General features: G+C 48.6%; 1 protein-coding gene across 1 annotated transcript in view; it reads right to left on the reverse strand.

The window, feature by feature from the left end:
- Positions 1-7,839: 7,839 nt before the first annotated feature.
- Positions 7,840-21,928, reverse strand: part of LOC140219011 (arylsulfatase B-like) — an 85,342-nt gene continuing 71,253 nt past the window's right edge. The window contains exons 7-9 of the mRNA XM_072288851.1: positions 10,455-10,757; positions 9,608-10,053; positions 7,840-9,118 (exon numbers count right to left, since the gene is read on the reverse strand). Of these exons, the coding sequence (XP_072144952.1) occupies positions 8,981-9,118; positions 9,608-10,053; positions 10,455-10,757 (887 nt within the window). The 3' untranslated portion in view covers positions 7,840-8,980. The remainder of the gene's footprint in view (positions 9,119-9,607; positions 10,054-10,454; positions 10,758-21,928) is intronic.

Raw genomic sequence — 21,928 nt, forward strand, 5'->3', positions numbered from 1 at the left:
CCACGACGGTATCATGACTACGCTATGACAACGAATGCATGGCGGCTGTACGACGACGATAGCGTGACGACGACGGCATGGCGAGAGTTGGATGCGAGGCTGGAATGACGATGACGCAACGACCACGATGGCTCAACATACAGTTACGGCGCGATCGATAGAAAAATGGCAATAAAAGTAACAAAAGTCCGCCGCGTTAGGATTAGCGCGGCGAGGCATCGCTCACCCGCCTCTTCTCGTCAGAAGCTTTTCCACGGACTTTGTGATGCATGGAATGTGATGTGGAAGGGGAGTTTTTAGTCCTCAAGTGCTTTACTATAGAGACTCCGTGTGGCAGCACGTTGCCGCCAGACGTTCTTCGGTGAGATTGAGAAATGCGGCCAATGCAAATGCGATCGACGTTCCAACGCTCGGGGCCGCGCCGACCATGCGGGTATTAAAAGCAAGATCATTCGAGAGGGCAGGATGCCTCCACTGCCCAATGAGGAGGCAAAGATCGTCGTGCCGCCCAGGGGAGGTCTGTGTACCAGCAAGGTGGGTCCCACCGCAGTCTCCGACGCCATATGGCAGGCTTCCGGGTTCAATTCGGCGACGCTGGTCACCGACACGATGTGCCCAACTTTTAACAAAATATAATGGTGATCAGCACACCCAACAGGGACAACGCTGCATGCTACGTCGACATCAAGGGCATCTCCGTCGCTGGTCAACGCTTTGAGGTGAGTGCTTACGAGGTCGCCCCCCACTTCACGTGCAAAGGCGTCATCCGAGGCGTCTCCCTCACCGACGGGCCCGCGGTGATCGACAAAAAACTCGTCAACCCGAGAAACCCCAAGGTGCTCGGCGCCAAAAGAATCAAGAACATCGGCACCGTGGTGGTCCTGTTTGAGGGGTACAGGGTGCCCATTTCTGTCTCGTACGGCGGCACTATCGTCAGGTGCACTTTATTTCGCAAGCAAATGGATGTGTGTTACAGCTGCGGTAGACTCGGGCACCGCGCCGACGTCTGCCCTTCGCCCAACGACGCCATGTGCAGGGGATGCGGAGAAGCAAACCTCGACGCTCCGCATAGGTGCGATCTCAAATGCAAGCTTGTGCGGAGGCGACCACCTTACGGCCGCCAAGGTGTGCAAGCGAAGATTTCAGACGCCGTACCTCGTCAGTCGCAGACGGGGGGAACGCTCCCGCGCCCTCAACGCTGAACATTTCTCGCCCATGGAGGGCGCGAATAAAGCCCGCCAAGCATCGCCTCAACGCCAAACCCGTCGCAGCTGCTCCCGGTCCAGAGTGAGATACAGGTCTCATAGCCGTTCCAGGAGCCGCACCAGGAGCCACTCCGTCTCCAGGGCCCAGTCCAGGTCGAGATCCCGGGTCTGATCCAGATCCAGATCCGGTTCCAGGGACCGCCCGGGTTCCAGAACCCAACCAGCATCCGGACCTCAGCCCGCCTCCACATGTTGCGGGAGGCAGCCAACCCTCGTTTGGGCCGGTCTGGCGCGTCCCAAGACCGGCGCCAATACCGGGACCGTTCCGGCACCTCGTAACGACCCACCCCCAGAGCAGCGCGTCCCAAGACCGGCGCCAATACCGGGGCCGTTCCGGCACCTCGTAACGACCCACCCCCAGAGCAGGCTAGGGACGCGGAAGTCATTCGCTTATGCAAAGAGAATGACGACCTCAAGAACACGATCAAGAGGCTAGTTAACGAAATGGCAGAGATCAGGAAACACGTTTCGAATGTGTCGGGTAACGTTGCGTCAGTCAGGGCCACCCAGACTCCAATCCCAGCTCTGGTAGACGGTACTGCGACGTCCTCCAAAGGCAGAGCAGTAGTGAAACAAACATGTGAATCGGGAGCGTTGTCCGCAGAAGTCAGCGAGATTAAGCAAACTCTCACTGCGCTTGCAGACGGCCTCAAACAGGTCACCACTAGCCTCAGTTTCCTCACCTATAGCAATCGCCAAATTGAGGTTGCGCTTGGTGACCCCAACAGGGGCCTCGAAGCTCTCGCAGATCGCATCGACGCTATTGAGACGCGAATGGCTTCACCTACCACCGTCGTACAACCGCTAACTGTTACCGTCATACTGAAGTAAGCTAGACTTCAGTATCGCACCAGCGCGGCGACAGGAGGTCCCAGTCTTTGCGCAGCCCTAACTGCCCCGTTAGCCGGTAATCCGTCAAGTCAGCCCAATAATGGATAGATCCAAAGAGAGTTTTCGCATTTGGCAGTGGAACCCCAGGGGGTATTATAACAAGAAAGCCCCTTTTAAGCAGTTTTTCAGGTCTTTCGCTGTCAAACCTCAGGTCATTGCTCTCCAGGAAACATTAGCCTCCACCGCCTCGCTCCAAGACTGCAGGGCAGTGTCGGGTTGTCCCAGGGGGCGAGGGAGTTGTACCTTGATCGATAAAAGGCTTACTCATCTAACCCACAACCTCAAGCTGGCGAGCGGTAGAATCGAATGTGTCATGGTTCAGATCCTGCTCGACGCGCCGCAGCGGAATCACCACAGAAACAGCATGTTTGTCCTCAACATTTATAGCAACCCCAGGGACTCGCACCAGCAGTTCAAGACCATCCTCAAGAAAGCGACCGACTCGGCCGGCTCTCGACCCTTGGTCGTCATCGGCGACTTCAACGCAGTGTACGTCACCCGTGGTTACGCCTACGACACTACCGAAGGGCGCAACCTGTGGCGATACGCCAACGAGATGGACCTCACTCTGGTCACTGATAAGGCTTTTCCCACACCTATCGGCAACTCCGTCACCCAGGACCCGACACCCGACCTCGCCTTGGTAAGGAACGTCGAGGATGTGGGCTGAGGGAACACCGCCATGGAATTTGGCAGCGACCACTACATTCTCGAGACCAACTTCAAGGTGGCTCGGAGTAGGGTCAGGGAATTCACGTTCGTCGATTGGGACCATTTTCGCAAGATTCCGGAAGAACCCGGGAGAGCCAGGGCCTCGAAGAATGATGCGAAGGCATCCGCAGTGACGCTTCCGCGGCCACCAAAAAATTGGAAACCGATCTCGACGTCGAGCGAATAGACAGCAGACTCGCACATCTGATCGAGGCCAAAAACGCCCTGCTCCGCCGATGGAAGGGTCAAAGGCTCAATTGCAGACTCCGAAAGAAGATCTCGGAACTCAACAAGGTCATCGATGACCACTGCAAAACACCATGCCAGCAGCAGTGGGACGAGATCTGCGAATCCATCGACGGACAGATGCGCAACGGCAAGTTCTGCGGTATGCTGAAGCACCTTCTCGACGCAAGCGGCTCGAAGTCAAATAAGAGGCATACGTTGGCCCGGGCCCTACGCGAAACCACCAGGTCTCACACGGTCGATGAACACGTCTCAAAACTCATACAGAATTACCTGACGGGGATCCGGCGACCCAACTCCCGAGGCGCTCCTCGCCCCGAGCTGGACGAAGACTTCTATTTTGTTGAGATCAGACAGGCCATCTTCGCGCTCAACCGCGAGTCTGCGCCGGGTCCGGACGGAGTCACCAACAGAATGTTGAGAAACCTCGACGACCCGTCGATCGTCGTTCTGACCGACAAGATCAACGAGTCTTGGAAGAGCGACGTTGTTCCTGCAGAATGGAAGACGGCCTGCACGGTGCTCCTTCCAAAGCCCGCCAAGGCGCCGAACATCGAGGACCTCAGGCCGATTTCTCTAACGTCATAAGTCGGCAAGGTCATGGAGCGCGTCGTCCTCAACAGGCTCAACGGGTACCTCGAAGACAGCCAGGTTTACACGTACATGATTGGCTTCCTCGCAGGACTCACGACGCAGGATGCCATGAAACTAATCAAGCATCAGACGTGGACCGCCGTTCCAGAGATGTCAAGGCTCTGCTCAGTCTGTACCTCGAGACGGCTTTCGACAACGTGCTCCACACCTTCATCGTCAAGACCAGTTAGTACCTGGGTCTCGGTTCCAGATTCTACAGCTACGCTAGCTATTTTCTAACGGACAGGAAGGCCAAGCTTCGCAATGGAGACTTCCGCTCCGGAGATGTGCCCCTCGGAGGACGGGGCACTCCTCAGGGTGCCGTCATCTCCCCCACACTGTTTAACATCTGTATGATTGGTCTTTCCGAGAGGTTGGTACGCGTCAAGGACGTCAAGCACACCATCTACGCCGACGGCATCACTATATGGTGCTCCGGCGGCTGCGAGGGCAGAGTCGAATAAGCCATGCAGGAGGCGATCGACGTGATCGAGGAGTATCGCCGCACCACCGGTCTTCGATGCTCTCCCGCCAAGTCTGAGCTTCTGCTTTACAGAAAAGAGATGGGAGGCAGACCCAAAGATTGGAAACCAGTCTGCGAAAGCAGCATCAGCCTTCGCACTTGTGACGGGTGGGGGTGATACTCAGGGTCGACGTCATTCGGGTCCTGGGCATGTTTGTAGAACTCCACGGTGGGAACGGAACGGCTCTACGCAAAATCATCGCAAGGACGGACAACACTTTCCGCCTCGTTCGCAGAATCGCAAACCGACACCGATGCATGAAGGAAAACAATCTCCTCAGGTTGATCAACGCCTTCGTACTATGCCACTTCACGTACACTGTTTCTATGCATAACTGGCTCAGAGCGGAGAGAGACAAGCTCAACGTTCTCATCCGCAAAGTGGTCAATAGGGTTCTCGGGCTACCCATCAGGACCCATACAGAGGATCACCTCAAGCTGGAGGTACGTAACACCGCCGAGGAGATTGCCGAAACCCAAGAACGCGCGCTACTCAACCGTCTGACCACCACAGCGGCAGGTAAACGCATCCTCGGAGAGCTGGGTTACCACCCTGCGGGATTCCCGATGGTCAGTACCCCGATCCCTAGGTGCATTCGAGACAAGCTCGAAGTGGCCCCCGTGCCCCGAAACGTCCATCACGTCCACAACGAGGGCAGACGCAAGGCCAGAGCAGCAGCGATCCTCAAACAGATCAAGCAACAAGCCATCAGAGCAAGCTTCGTCGACGTCGCGGAGTACAGAGATGGGAAGACATTTGCCGTCGTCGTGGTCGACTCTAGCGGCAAGATTTCCAACAGCGCCTCGATTAGCTCTGAAGTCGCCGAGCAAGCTGCCATCGCCCTCGCCCTGCTAGGTGGTCTTGGGTCCGAGATCTACAGCCATTCCAAAACGGCAGTTAGAGCTTTTCAGACGGGTTGCATCGCCGAGCAAGCTGGTCGTCTTCTTAGCGTCTCGAGTTCGTATGCTCTCACGCATTGTTCGATTCACTGGTTTCCCGCTCACGCAGGGACGGTCGAGGGTGCTCCTCCGAACTTCAATGAGTCTGCTCACCAGGATGCGCGCGACCTCACCGACCGCGCTTCCTTTGTAAAGAGCGCCGACTCCCCTCCCCCCTACGGCCTCACGGACGTTCCCGCTGCTCACAACGAGGTTATTAAATTCTTCTAAATGTCTAGAAGGGTCTTTCCACCCTCTCAGCCCAAGTTGAATAGGGCGCAAGCCAGTTCTCTTAGACTGTTACAGATCGGCACAAATCCATGTATGGCCGTTCTACACGAAGTTTACCCGACGTATATCGCGACGACGCCTGCGCGTCCTGCGGGCAGACCTCCACTCTAGCACACATGCTCTGGGAGTGCGGGTCGAGATACCCCAAGTTCACAAGGAGGAGTGGGACTCTCTTCTGCATAGCCCCGCTCTAGACAAGCAAATCCTGGCTGTCCGGCGTGCCCGCGACCGGGCCAGTGGGCTGGACGTGCCGGTCCCGACGTGGGACTAGCCGGGTGCTCTACTAGTTCCCGGGCCCCTCGCTGGACCTCCAATAAAGTTTTTTCAGTCACTTACGACCACGATGGCATCCCAACTACGAGCACCTACAAGTGGTCAAACTATTCACAGGGGCGGCGTGAAATGCGTGACGACGACGGCATAACGAGAGTCAGATGATGAAGCTGGAATGACGATGACAAAATGAGCACGACGGCAACACGACCACGAGCACATACCTAGTGGCCCAAGCTGGTAGACAACTTTGGCCACTGTTTCAGCCTAAGAGGATGGATAGATAGATAGATAGATAGATAGATAGATAGATAGATAGATAGATAGATAGATAGATAGATAGATAGATAGATAGATAGATAGATAGATAGATAGATAGATAGATAGATAGATAGATAGATAGATAGATAGATAGATAGGCTCTAAGTGCTTATCTAGTCATCATAAGAAGCCAACAAACAAAAACAGCAAGCACAGCATAGCGGAAATTGCATTTATTTTTTAACTGAATTAAAGAAATGACAAATTAACGGAAATGAAAGTGGATGAAAAACAACTGGCCGCAGGTGTGGCACGAGCCCACATCTTCGCATTACGCGTGTGATGCTCTACCAACTGAGCTATCTCGGTGCCGTTTTCCCATCCACTTTCTGGGGTATTTATGTTTATCTACTAGAACTGAACCTGTGAGTGTTAGCGCCACGCCTCACGGCCTTGACGGCGTGTGTGGAACATCCTTTTTTTTTTTTTGTCGCAGGCGTCACGTGTACGTGATCTTTTTGGGTGAAGGCAACTGGTTAATAAACCTACACAAGCAAACCTGAAAACAGCAGTGCTGCCAGATTCGAGGCCTTGCTATGTAAACACAGTAGGCAAAGAATGCTAATCACATTAAGCTATCCAGCGCCCCACAGTGCCTATAATAACATTATAGCGTTAAGGGCCCCGTGTCACAGAAAATCCAGTGTCGGCGACGGCGGAGTTTTCCGTGAGCGAAAATTTCCGTATATATTTATGTATATGTATATGCCACGCTTTGATGTATGACATGCGGTATATACGGGTTATATTGTCACACCATTTTATCGCTAAAGTTGCTCATACCTTGTCTTACATTCTTGACAAAGTTGTTACTCGGAATTTTGAGAATGACAGCCCACAAAGATCACAAAATAACACAAGCAGAGTTTTCGTTCTGAGGGTATATATGCGCCCTGTGACGCTATAAAGAGTTTTAGAATAGGGGCCCCAAAAGTTTTGGGAACCCAAAGAAATAGCGTCGAAGCCACTGCGCATGCGCGAGACGCAAGCTGCGTTTCGGTTTTGCGTTGGGAACGCTATTTCACCGATTTAGCGGGAGCCCAAATAGCGGCCCCAAAAGCTTTGCGTCCGCAAACATGGCGGCACGCGACGGCTCTAACCTAGCACCAAACTGGGTTCGATTCGTGGTAACGCGAGAAGTTCGCAAGCTAGGAGAAGTGACTGCGCTTATCGCTTTCTCTAAACTAGCGTGTGTTAAGAAGATTGATTCATTAGACGCCGCTGATCCCGAATTCGACTGTGGATTTTATGGCTCGTAGGCCTAACACGGCTAAGCTTGGCTGGTGAAGGCAAGTAAAGTTGGTTCGCCCAAAACTAAGCGCAACTAATTGTTTGCTGCTTACAGACTAACTTCTAAATTGTAATTGAACGCGAATACACGCAAGTCAAAATTACTATTCCTATCATAGAATGGTATACTTTATTTAATTATTTCTAATAGCTTTTCTTTGACGCCGTAGTGGCGCTGTCAGCGCTAGAGGCTATCCACAAACGCAAAGCCCTATTCTAAAACTCTTCACTCCTGCGTGCCCCAACGCTAACACCCGCAAAGCTCTTTGGGGCCCCAAACAATTGGGGCCCCTATTCTAAAACTCTCTATTACTTCTTGGTACGCTATATATATATATATATATATATATATATATATATAGTAGCTTGCGCCCGCTATTTTTAAAGCTCGATAATCAAGAAAAGAGGGCTAACTGGATAAAGAAAATCGTACTAGTGATGATGCATGCTGCAGTGTTTGGTGGAGAGAAAAAAACGTTTATTGAATATAAATAAGGAAGACACTTAACCTCTGTGGTGAATGTGGAACAAATATATATCAGACGCTGCTTTACTGAGGAGCGAAGCGGCGTGGGAGAGATTGTTCCGCATCGGCCGACGTGATCAGCAAGGGAGGTTTCTAAATTGCGGATTCACACAAACAACAATGAAAGTATGGGGGAGTTCAGCCACTGCTGTTGTCATATGGGTGAAGCGTCGCCAGTGACATCCTAAGATCGCGGGCGTGTGGCCCGCTTCATTTTTGTGTCTTCATTCCTTATTTCGCTTTAAAAACTATAACATTGTCACGGTATGGTTTCATTCGCTTTCAGTCACCGTCTGCTCGCTTATTTAAGCAAAGATCGCGTCCTTATATTTCCTTACTTTTTTTTGTAAGAACTGTTTGTCACTGTCGGCCGCCTTTGCTGATAATATATTGGCTATTAGGATTGACTGGCTTAGTATGCCTGAGCCTCTATAGAGAACAAACTGTTCTGTGGATACGAACCATGGTACTTGAATTTAGGTGGAACACTAACATTAAATTCCTGAAATCGACTAGCTGAAAACTTAAGAGCGCACTTAAAAACACAAGATAAAGAGTTCATCACAAAGTGATTGCAATTTATTATCACTTCTGTTACATCATATCTGGAAATATGGTAACAGAATACGTCACTATGAGAGTCTTTACAACCATATCGCGAATATGGTCATATTTCGTGGTATGATTAAGGGCATGTCCACTGAAGTGGACAAACCGGTAGACGCAAATCTTATATCGAAATCCAATTGATAGCGTCGGAGATTGGTTGGGAATCATTCGCTATTGCGTCCTGTCCGTTCCTAAATACAGCGATAATGACTCGTTCTAAACTAAAAATAAACATACGTAATGATTTGTCCCTTGATGCAACGCCGTCCGTAACCTCTACTTGGCGTCGCCAAAGTTCCAATGACGTGCGACTGCTTAAGGAACGCTCGCTCTCCGTGCTGAAGCAGTGTCTATGCCTCGCGCGCAAAATAAAAAAAAAAAGGAGGAGGCCATCTCGGTCACGAGCGATGACGTCGAAAAAGGAATTTAAAAAGTGAAGCGCGGCCGCTCCTTTCAATCATATCACGGCAGCTTATCTCGCCAGGGGATCCAAACGTTATCGTAAAGTCCTGGGTCTGACAAAGGATCTTGTGGGAGGTTTGAGGGAGGCGTGGACGCATCCTTGTAGCTTCTCAGCGTAGAGAGAAGGTTCTTCACCAACTGTTCAGAAAAAGAAATACAAAGAAGAACAACACACTAGCGTAAAGCTTCAAAGAAACACATGCATGCTGCTGCCGTATCCCACCAGAAAGTACAAAGCTTCGGCATGCAGTAAATGAAAATATCTAGTTCAATCTACAGTTCTTGCTATACTTTATTCTTTATCGCGTCTATTGACCTCTATAACATGAATTCTCGTATTCGAAGAAACAGTTTCTTTTAGTTAAAGTATGAAGTCTTTGTACGTGTGGTAAGGGTGTTCAAAATTACTCTGACACCATATATTGCTCCAGGGAGAAATTTATGGACTTGTCACGAAAACTGAAAAGAAGATGCCTGCTGCGATCAGATTGACGCTTGCATGTACATTGCCAAGTGATCGACTTCACCATGCTTTTGTCGTGTTCATGCAAATGCCCTAGATGTGATGTTTTATAACTTCCTGTGCATCACGCATGCATGGGAACGGTTGGTATCTGAACGTCTCACCTGGGGATGCTCGGCGGCGACGTCATTATACTCGCACGGGTCCTCGTCCAGGTCGAACAGGCAAGGCGCCACAGTGGGCCGGCACATGTTTGCGGAGTCCCGGACGCCGCAGTTGATGGGAGTGGCGCCGCCCAACGGGCCGCACGCCGGTTCCGAGCCCAAGCTCCTCAGCACCCGAGCCACAGGTGACGCCTTGCACTGTTCCAGGGGCTTGGTCGAGTTCCAGTCGACGTTGCCCACTATCGGGTACCACTGATCGTACTCTCCCCCTTCCGCGACGCCCTTTACGAGCTTGAAGCGGCCGTCGATGATGGCTGAGTAGTTGTCAATCGGGTCGATGTTCACCACGAGTTCCGTGCGCGGTGGCGGCAGCGGACTCGCGTCAACCACCAGCGCGTCCGCGTGGCTGACTCCGTCGATGTCGCCTAGGTCTGCCAGATCGCCTCCTGAGCAACGCGTGAGCGCCTCTTTATAGACCGTTTGTCTAGAGCATGATGTGCATGAGCATTAGCGGTGACAACAGGCAGGAATGAAACGCAAGGGTTCAGGCGCATACACGGGAGCGCTTGGCGAGTTGACAAGAACGATGCAACACGCACCTTAAAGAATGAGATACCACAGATTCGCTATTTGATGGAAATTTTCACATTGTCAAATGTTCATAGGTATAGCGACGTTCTTCAGCAAGCGCAACGCCCCCATACGGTTCTTTTAAAGAAGACTGTCTTCATTATAACTATGGTGCACGAGACAATCTTCAGTGGTCTGGACGCTTAGTCATAGCATCAGTGAGCATCAGAACTGCTTCATAAATTATTAATTTTCTTTTAGGCATACGTTCACTGACCCGCCAGCTGATACAGAGTGGGCAGCCAGTCGGCAATGTGGAACAGCTGCTCGTAGTCGCCGCCGGCTCGGACCTTGGGACCGAGCGCGTGGCTCCAGAGGAGGGCCGGCGCGCGCACGCCTCCTTCCCAAGGGCTATACTTCTGGCCCCGCAGCGGCCACGATTGCCCGTAGTTGGCGTTTGGACCCGCCACGTCGGCACCGTTGTCCGAACTGAAGGCCACCAAAGTGTTGCTCAGCATGCCCTTCTTCGCCAGGGCCTCGAACACCAGGCCCACGGACTCGTCCAGAGCCGAAACCATGCCTGCGAACGTGATGCAGCGACAGCCGATATGTCAAACAACTGTGGTCGCCTGTTGGCCTCGGATCAGTTGCTCGAAATTGGCAGAAGCTGAATCCAGATAAACATGGCGGGTGTGCACGGGTGCATGTGGCCGTGGGTAGCAAAGGCGAATAAGCGTGGCCGAATTCGCAAAATATTTCGTTCGTAAGAAGCGCTTGTCTCTGGGTGGCCGCCCTCTTAAATGATACGTCACAGTTCATGAACTGCTTTGTCAGCAGGGATGCAGCATCACATAAAAGAGAAAGTACCCCCGAAAGTGATCATTCGAGAATACGGCTGTTCATACGAGGAGCTAAATCACTGGTTGAGAGTATGTTGCCAATTCCTTCCAGCAAACAAAACTGTTTTACTAGACGTCCTTGCTTCAACCTGTGTAGTGGAACACGAACGAGCCTTATAGATAATTCTTACTCCCTGCCGCCCAATTGTTTATTCCCAAGATAAACGTATAGCTTTTTGTAAATTACTTTAAAAAAAACATAGAACATCTCTCTCGCACATTTTTTTTTTTTTAAATACGGTAGCATAATTAATATGCGTCACGACTGATAACACAGACAAGTAAAGTAGCCTGCAGGGACGCGATCGGAGTTGTTTGTTCGAAACAGCTTTAGTGCAGTTGCTGCAACGTCACAAAGTGGGTAGTCCGCAAACTTTGTGAGAACGGGAGGGAGAGAGCAGCCAATCGGCAAACGAGAACTTACCGAAAGCTTACGTGCCTCGTTTGTCGTCTGCTTGCAGACAATATACTACAAAACGAAATGTATCTCACCTCCTAACGAATAAAATGTTTATATAACAAATGTATTTTTTCTTCTCAAGCTTAAACACGTTCTCGTATAGTAATACCAGAGTCCTTCGTTCATGGCGCAGAACCCTAAGAAATTCTGGCTATATTTGGCTAATAAACAGAAAACCATTTCACAAATAAATATGTCAGATACCATTATTTCCGAATCGGAGGTATTGCGAAGGCATTTCACACTTTTTTCCAATCTGTTTTCACGAAACATTCCTCTAACGCCTAACTGGAACCGTATCCGCTGATAGTGTCCATGCCAGTGTTAACTATAAGTGAAGTAGGCATCATTTCTCTTTTAGGAAAATTAGATTTGAAGAAATCCCCGGCCCCTACGAAATTGCTAATTAATTTCTAAACCGTTATGCCAAATAGGTATCCAAATACCTGCACAAAATATTTATCACCTCCCTTGAAACAGCGACGTTACCACAAGATTAGCGCAATATGCTAAGATCATTCCAATTCCCAAACCAGGTTCGAAATTAGAATTAAATAACTACCGCCTTGTGTCATTAACAAGTGCTTGTTGCAAACTATTGGAACGCATAATTTTCAAGGCCATAATCTCCCATTTAGAAAGTATCAATCTGCTTTACAGCCGACAAATCGTATTTAGATCAGGTCTATCAACCGTAACCCAACTCGCTGAGCTGACGGGCGAAATATCTAATGCAGTAAACGATGGAGACCAAACAGACGCAGTATTCTTAGATTTTTCCAAGGCATTTGACGTCCTGCATCAAGATTTAATTACAAAACTCCCAGCCTTTGGTATTGACAGCAAAATAATTTAATGGATTTGCAGCTTTCTATTAAATCGAAAACAAAGCGTGGCCCTAGATAAACATGTCTCGCAGCAACTTAAAATTTACTCAGGGGTTCCGCAAGGGTCCGTTCTTGCTCCTATCTTATTCCTCATCTACGTCAATGATATCCAGTTCAATGCTCATGGAATGGTCCAAATGCGGCTTTTCGCCGATGATTGTGTAGTATACACAGTTGCACGTAACATAGGACACCAAATCGCACTAAACAATTCATTCAATCCATCCGTTCATGGTGCGACACATGGGGCATGAGTGTTAATGCGTTGAAAAAAAAATGCATCACATTTACTAACAAGAAAAATCCACTTCATTTCATGTATACTCTAGGAAACACCGTACTCGTCAAATTCAATCAGGTAAAATACTTGGGCCTTAATATCACGTCGAACCTTAACTGGAAACGTCACATCTCCTCCATATGTCAGACCGCTGAAAGTAAGCTGTCCTTCTTGGGAAGGAAGCTGTGCAATACTCCGCCGCACGTGAAATTAGCTGCCTACAAAACACTTATTAGACCATCATTTAAATATGCTGATTTAATCTGGAGCCCTTATCAAAAACACCTCATTGATAAAGCAGAGCGCATACAAAAACTGGCAATCAGATTCCCATATTCTGATTATTCAAGGCAATCCAGTGTCTCTGAACTATTATCGAAAGCACGTTCAGAACCACTGGCACAACGAAGACTAATCTCAAAACTTAAATTCATTTACCTTTTGTACCATGGCCACTTCAAAATCCCACGGTTACGTTACTTACTAGATCCGTTTTTACAGTTTTTACACTCATCAAGAACTAACCATACACTAAGGCAGTTCGTCAACTTCCAAGCCGCGTTATTATACATAAATATTCACGGTTTCCCTCCGCTATCTCTTACTGGAACGACTTACCTAACAGTGCTGTGTGTTGTAATATTGTGGGATCTTTTGTAACCAAAGTTAAAACAATTAATTTTTGTTCATGATTGCTGTTGTTTTACCTTTGTAACCATTCCAGCGAGGGCCATCAAAGCCTTCAGTATGTTCAAATTAAAAAAATACCAGAATACTTCCATGGAAGGACTCTGGTAATGCCTACGACTGCTACAATTTATAACTATTAGTTTCTCTTCGTGGGCAATAGGTGGCGTAGCGCACAGAGTAAAAAAAGGACGAGGAGAACAGTGGCGCACTTTTCAAGAGGCAACAACATTCCACTAGCTCGCTGGAACCCGATTATGGGGTCGAGTTAGTCGCACAACTAACGCACTGTTCGTTTCGACAAACGAAAGGGACGACGGAATTCGCTTTCTGCCACCTCTTCAAACGCATTTCGCACGTCCAACCGCTCTGCTTCCTCCTCGAGCAACGCCAACGCAACAACCGAAGCTCCCATTCCAAGCGCCATTTTCTCGAATTAGACTATGGATTGGATCCGAACGTGCGATTCCGTAGCCACAGCCGCCGTTTGGATCCAATCCAATCCCCCAGACGTGCCATGCGAAATCGGTCTCGTAGCGAGCGCACGACCGCTCGAACTGAACACCTCTTGTCGCGTTCTGCTCCTAGCAGACGACGTGCACGGTTTCAAAATGATTGACAGGCTCGAGCCTGCCGTCATTTTGACGTCACCAAAACGTGACCGCGCCCCGCGGCTGAGGACACCGGCGCGGCCTGGGCCAATCGCGCGCGGTGAAACTGAACGCCTGCTCCAAAGAACGACCTCCGATCTCGCCCCAGGATTGTGTTTACGGGCTATTTGTTGTGTTACGTTTCGCCTACGACGCGCGGTATAGCCGGCGCGGATGCAACGGACGCCGGGGCTTCGTTCAAAGCGGCGGACATTTTGGCCCGTTCAGCGCCGCCTATACGCCTCCCCGCTAAGCGCGTCCAGGCATGTTTCAATGCCACGTGTCTTCAAGTGTGCGTGTGTGTGTGTGTGCATGTTGGTGCCCACGCTTGTCAAAGCGCGGCAGCCGGGGAGAGGAGCTCCCCAAGTGTGAAGCGAGGAGGTCTGACCGGCGCCGGCCCGGCGGATGCGTCACTACACTCGTCTCAACGTGTCTCTCAGCCTGTCCGTGCCCCGCGTCACGTGCGCCTCTATCGAGGCGTTCCCTCTTGCCCTCAACTCCGAGAGGATAAAAGCAGCTGCCCCCGGACGCCAAGAGAGAGGCTCCGATTTCTTCCGTGGAGTTACGTGCTCTCCCGTCTCTCCACTTCGGTCGACCTGACCGCCCGCTCTTTTGCGATGCTAGAATTAACAAGTTGTTCTGTTACCAGTCGACTCATGCTTTGCCGGGACCTTCGGATGCTTCCAGTTGTGCCCCAGGCCGCCAGGCCAACGCTACCCTTGGGGCTTGCGACCCAGTTTGAACAACTCGTGCGAGCGGTGCGATTGCAATAACGGGAGTCAGCGCTGAGATTCCAACAGTTGGTGAATGATTTATTCTGGAAAAATAATTCAGCGGCGATTACGATACTTCCCATAATGCGAAATTTGAGGGCAGCTGTATACGTGTTTTGATTTCGCGATATATTGGCTGGCGCGGACAATCTGTCTCGTGCGCCACGTTGCAAACGGAGCGAAATGAGGCGGCGCACGGAACGCATGGGCGTGATTCACAGAAGCCACCGCAGACAGACCTCCGCTCATGCAGTGCTTTGTTTCCATACAGACGACGCGCGCTAGTCTGGCGCCCATCTCGTCTCGCTCATAAAAAAAATGAAAGCCGCGTCTTTCGCATCGCAACTGAATCCGACCTTTCAGTGATAACTAATCCACCTTTGTGCCTGTCATCTAGGCAAATCTCACAATTTCGTCCTATCTCACAGCTAACCAGTTAAACGATCTTCGTTCAAATCATCAACGATCTGTCTTGCATTTGAATGCGTACAGTCTGCGCAAGTACCTCGAGGAATTTTCTTATCTCCTGTCTGCGTTCACCTTCCCATTTTCAGTCATCGGAGTATCTGAAACTTGGTTGAGTGACTACGATAAACACCTTTTCTGTTTTTCTAATTTTGTTGCTGAATACTCCTATCGTCCGTTCAGCAACCATGGCGGCGCAGTGCTATATATCTATTCTGATATTACATACAACCGAAGGAATGATCTTGTGCTTAACGTAACTATAATTGTGAAGACGTTTGGATTGAACTTAAAAATGACTTCCTCAACATAGATAAGAAAGACCTAATAATTGGTTGCATATATCTTCACCCTCTTCATCAGCAATAGACTTATGTGCTGCTCTCCATAATGTTATGGGAATGATAGCAAATGAAAACAAAAATGTAATAATTATAGGCGGCATCAACATTAACCTCGCTGACAGTACGTCAACTAATGCTTTACATTATTCTGATTGTTTTAACAGATTCGGCTCTGAATGTTTAGTTAGGATACCGACACGATGTGCTAACCACCCCATAGGTACATTAATTGACCGTGCATTATCAAATTTGGCATATCAACCAGACGCAGGTGTTCTAATGACCGACATAACTGATCACTATCCTATATTTTTAAACTTTCACTATACTCATGGCTCCGGAAAAATCACGTACACGAAGTTTATATTAGACAAGCAATCATTCATTTAAGCCGTGTCGAATCTTGACTGGTCCCCTATCTTTTCTACAAATGATCCACAAAAATCATTTGCACTGGTTATCTCTATGCTTAAGTCAGCTGTTTTGGTCATCATACCCATCAAGTCAAATGCAAAAAGAAATTCGCGTCGCCTCAGATTCCATGGGTAACAGATAATCTTTTGTGAGCAAAAAGGATAATACTTACAAGAAAATCGAGCGACTACCATTTAACAAGAACTTAGCCATTCGGTACGAGAAGTTTTCTAACCAGCTTTCTGCCAAATTGAAAAAAGCAAAAAAAAAAACATCGTGCGAAAGGAACATTTTGTAATGCGGTAAAAAACGTAAAAAAGAAATGGGAAATTCTGAACTCCTTCTTAAATAGGGCAAATAATCGCGAAACTATAACAGAAATTACTCATCAGGGCAAGGCGTACAAAACCGTCAAAGAAATAGCCTGATGCGTTCGCTGATTTCTTCTTTAGCAGAGAACTACCAGACGCCTGCGCACCACAATCCCGTACCCCAGTGCCTGCCACAGTCTCTATTTCCAACTACCATCCCAGGAAGTTCTAAACATTATAAACAACATGAAAATAATTGACACCGGCATCGATAAGTTAAACCCTTCCCATACAAAATTAATTGCACCCTTAATAACTGATATCCTTGCAAACACAATCAACATCATGTTTAAATCAGGCAGTTTCCCACAGGAACTTAAACAAGGCAAGATCACCTCAATTTTTAAGAAAGGTGACCGCTCTTTTATCTCCGATTATCGCCCCATCTGTCTACTACCCTTTTTTTTTTACCAAGGTAACTGAAAAGCCTATAGAAGAACGCTTAACTAATTACCTCACAAAATTTGAGATTCTTTCACCATTCCAATACGGCTTTCGCCCGGGTTAATCGACCAAACTTGTTCTTGTTGAGCTGACCGATCAACTAAAACTCGCTATCGATGAAGGCACTCATGCAGCTTCAGTATTTGTAGATTTAAGTAAAGCGTTTGAGAAAATAAATCATCGCATCTTATTTCATAAGCTTGAATCATTAGGAATCACCTGCCAAGCACTTTTCTTACTGCAAAACTACTTAACAGACAGAATGCACGTAGTAGCTATTTCAAGGCGTTCATTCTAAAACCATGTTCACTAATACTGGCGCGCCCCAGGGTTTCATATTGGGTCCGCTTTTATTTTTATTAAATGTCAATGATCTGCCGAACTGCCTCTCTTCTTCGAAATGTATGCTTTATGCAGATGGTACTACTATCATTAACTCCGATAAATACCTTACAACTTTACTATCTAACCTTAATGGCGATTTACACAGCCTGCTGGAGTGGTGCCATACTAACCAGCTACAGATAAACTTGTCGAAAACAAAATTTGTTGTATTCACTTCCCACCAACGAACACTTCACTCCATTCCTCCTATTTTTCATGGCGCCAGTCCTACCCCTGCATGTTTTTCCTGTACTTATCTTGGTATAGAAGTAGACGGAAATCTTAAATTTATTGAACAAATAATCAAACTAAAACAGAACATTACCTACGACATCAGGGTACTTCTAAATGCACGAAACATATTTAACCATCAAATATTACTATCCTTATACTTTTCATTTATTTATTCCCACATTAACTACTGTGTTACTTGTTGGAGAAACACTTACGTAACCCATTTAAACTCATTTCAAGTCCTACAGAATCAGGCTATTAGGATAATTACATTCAGCCCATACAACCACAACGCCTCATATCTTTTACGAACTAATCACATTCTTTCAGTCACACAACTCGTTAAATATAACTTAGGTACCTTTTTGTTCCGTCAAATTAATTACACATGACGCGATAGCGTGATACCACAATCTCTCTAATAAATACTAATATTACCAGATTTACAATAACATAGGAACTTCATTTTACCCAAAATACATACTGATTATGGCAAGCAGAGCCTCCATTTTTCATCTATCGCATTCTGGAACACACTACCATTAGATATAAAAACACTTAAAATTATCAACCCAACAAATTCACGAATTCAAGAAACAGCTAAAAGAATACATTCTGTCGAATACTGATGCTTAGTTCATAATCACAACCATTCTTTCAATGTGTATTCATTTCATTTGCATTGTTATACTATTTGGTTTCTGTTTGATGTCCTTGCCATGCATATATATACGAGTTCGCACATTATGCTGTGTACGTCATGTCATTTACGCTGTTAATTTATTAGTGGTCAACGAGATTATGCTACAGTGCTTTTTTAGATTACTTATTTATCCACATTTAATTCTTCAATTATGCTATTCATACTAAAACCTGTAATTCTTCCTTGTTAACGATTTGTTGAAACTGCTGTAATCTGTGTTTTATTACGTTTAGTTTGCAAAGGAGGTCCCATTGTAGTCTTTGACTTCGGGACCTCCTTCTGTATATTAACATCTTGTAACCTTTCTAATCATCACAATAAGATCGATTGTGATTCTGAAAGCCCGTCTTGCGCGGCACTATAGTGTATAGAATAGGGTAGCTGCACTACGCTTTTCTTCTCACGCTTTCGCCATGCACTCCTCCTCCGCTTTGCACCTCATGGTACCGCTAGCTGCAACTTCCTCCTCCGCTTTCCTCCTCGCGCTCTCTTCGCTATCACCGTCTTTCATCTTCCGCTGCGCTCCGCGTTCACTTTCACCCTTCGCTGTGTTCGTTCACTCAGTTACGAGGGACAACACCTACGCTCGCCGCAGGAACGGGAGCCTAAGAGCTGCGCTCTAAAAAAGCAGCGCGAAGACTGGACGCAGATGGCAAGAAGGAGCAGGCTGAAAGAAGCGCTGACACAGTGATAGCGCTCTTTAAATCCGCGTAGAAACGGTGATAATAGTTGGGTGAATATAATTTATTGTCCGTGTGTAAGAACGCATGCACTGTCAGAAAAGAAAAAGCCGTTTGTCGGGCATTTAATGGTTTGTTCGCTGCCGCAGCGTTTCCTATAGTGCAGTTGTAATACTAAAAATAGTCCAAGAGCATTTGTCGGGAACGGCTGCAATTGCGTTTCAAAGCGGGAAATACATTCGCCGTGTGCCTCGCTCGAACCGTCCCATCGACAAAGACGGCAATACCACAACGTGGGCGCGAGATATTTGCCGCGAATGGACAGAGACTTCGCACTTTGTTAGGCAAGTTACGTCCAAATCACGGGGCGCCGTTGATAGGATGTGGTGTGCACTCGTGGATGGAGTTCTCGTGTCAAAGGTTCTGTATGGCATGACATACCAATGCCTCACTAAAGGAAATCTCCTCACGCTCGAATGGCTGAACATGCAAGCGCTACGTACTCTAACAGGCCTGCCCACCTACACAGACCTTGCTGCGGAAGGTGAGGCGCAGGTAAACATACTGGAAAAATGCGGTGAAGCTCACAGAGCTGCGCAGATATTACCCCTCGAAGCAACCAAGCCAAGACGTTCCTCCATAGGAGATGGCCGACCTTGTGAGCCACTAGCTAGTACCACGTAACATGGCCAAAACAATGTCGCCCGAATAACAGGGGCAGCGGCACGGCATGAGGTAGACATTGAAGATCACGACACCGCGATCTCCATCTATTACATACGCGGACGCTGCAGTGTAGAGCGACAAATTAGGCATCGCCAGCTGTACCGCCGCCAAACGAATACTATACGTTCTCTACTATGTAATTAGCAAGCACGTCACCTCGCGTGAAGCTGAATTCCGCACCAATCTATCGGCCATGATCGCGGCCGCGAAAAATGCAGACCGCGAGACGAAGTTTATTCACATATATTCGGACTCTCAAGATGCTGTCCACGCCTGTGGGTCGTACTACTCTCGTGGTCGCATGGTTGGACGTATTCACACCAAAACACGAGAGCTCTAGAAAAGCGGAGTCAAAGTCACCCTACAATGGATACCCGGCCATGCCGACACTCAGGACAATGAACGGGCCCATGAGGCTGCGCGGGAGGTTATAGGGTCTATCCCCGGACAAGGCTCTGATCCTGGTTCGAATCATCCAATAACAACCTCTGCTGATGATCCGGACAACGAATACGACCACGAAGAAGCCAAGCCTGTACGCACAGTGCACTGGAAAGCGGCCCTGCGTGCCCTCCTCCCGGAGGACAAGAATCCTATCCCGCACGGTTACGGACTTTTGGCAACAACATGCCTAAGGAGAGTGAGCGTCGACACCACCCTCACGCCCACACGCTTGGCTCTATTTTCCGCACCTGCACGCCAGCATGCGGACGCGTCTATTAGCGTCTTCCTCGACGACAGCACAACTGACTAACCTGTTGAATGGCTCATGGCAGCCCAGCGGGCGATGCACAAGATGCCACAGCCCGACGCCGGCCGACACTAAACGTAGTGTGGATATGTCTGGGTTCTATATGTCCGCTCGCCTTAAGGCCATCCACATTTAAAGAGTTGACGCGACCCGTTGGAGACAACACTCAGCGCTAGCGGATCTACATTCCTTGCGTACCTTGGTGACACGAGCATCGTGGCCCAATTGTATGCGGGGCCAAGACTGCTCCAGCCTCGTCAACCCTTGATGACGATGGTCAAGAAGGAAGGATAATATGCTTTAATAAATACGTTTCAACAACAACGCTCGAACCGACGACCTGCCGGGTCAACGTGTCTCTGGAAGCTTCCTTCAACATGTCAGCAACCGCCGCCTTCAAGGCCTGTCAAGCACTGTCAAGGCCTGGCTCCTCTAATTTCTACAAGGAACCAACAACCTACGACTTCTGCGGAAATAACATCGACCCATGCTTCCAGATTGCCTCGTGACTTCATCGTAGGCCTGTACGAAGGTGCTACGCCATGGGCGGAGTACTGCGAAAGTTTACCTCTCTGGTTGGCCGGGACAAGGTTGTTGGATTACCTGGTCTAGGAACATAGGGAAAACGTTTGTTGTAAAAAGACCTTCAGTGGGTCTGAGAATGCTCTGACAACAAGGTGCTTTGATCACCATGCAGCTGCGTGCTTCAATTCAGTCATGTAGACTGCTCGTATTATCTGAGAAGTCCACATGTATATCTGAGCAGTCTAAATAACTGGATCGAAGCACACATTATACTAGGGCTATACTATGATAGCCTCATTATAATCCTGCAAATATGTGGGCTCTAATGCTTACTGTACAAGTGTAAATAAACTTGTTTCTGTAACTTCAACCTCCCGACCTCGACAAGTCACCAGCAAGCAACTCGACGATTGAGACAGACGACGCGGCGCGGTCCGCTTTTAGCTAGTCTGACGCCCCGCAAGCGCAGGCTCTTATGATTGGGGCTCAATGCCATCGCTCGTAACCCGTTGTCAAGATTGGAGTCCGGCATGAATTAAAAGGTAGCTGGCCCATGCCGTCGTCCAACTTATCCACGCTGAAGACATTGATGAAGGGAAGGACTGCTTCTCATCGAGAACGAGGAATATGGGTTTATTTACAGTATCTACATCAGTCTAGCATAACTGCGAGAGAAAGTACATCAGTCTAACATGACTGCTTGAGAGAGAGTGTCCTGAGCAGCCGCACAACAGCGGTTTTTAAACACTTCGTGTTCCCTAGATCCCCAGGTGAGGCAAAACGTTCGACGTCATCGTAAACAAGCCGCCTCTCCGCGGGACGGTTTACACACACACACGTACGCACTTTCACTGCACTCGGAGCTGACCTTCGCAACGCGGCCGTCGTGTTGTCCATTGTCCTGCGTCCCCGTAGCCAGGTGGTCACGCCCGACCCCAGCCAGCGCCTCTAAATTCCAGAGCGGACCTTGCACAGTGGCCTCCGCCGCTGCCCATTGTCTGGCGTCTTGGTCGGCGCGTGGGAAGGGGTCTCAGTCGACGTTCCCGCGGGCTCAGTAACAATAGTTGGTCCGTC

The sequence above is a fragment of the Dermacentor andersoni genome, chromosome 1 (assembly GCF_023375885.2).
Source record: "Dermacentor andersoni chromosome 1, qqDerAnde1_hic_scaffold, whole genome shotgun sequence".
In the NCBI taxonomy this organism is placed as follows: Eukaryota; Metazoa; Arthropoda; class Arachnida; order Ixodida; family Ixodidae; genus Dermacentor; species Dermacentor andersoni.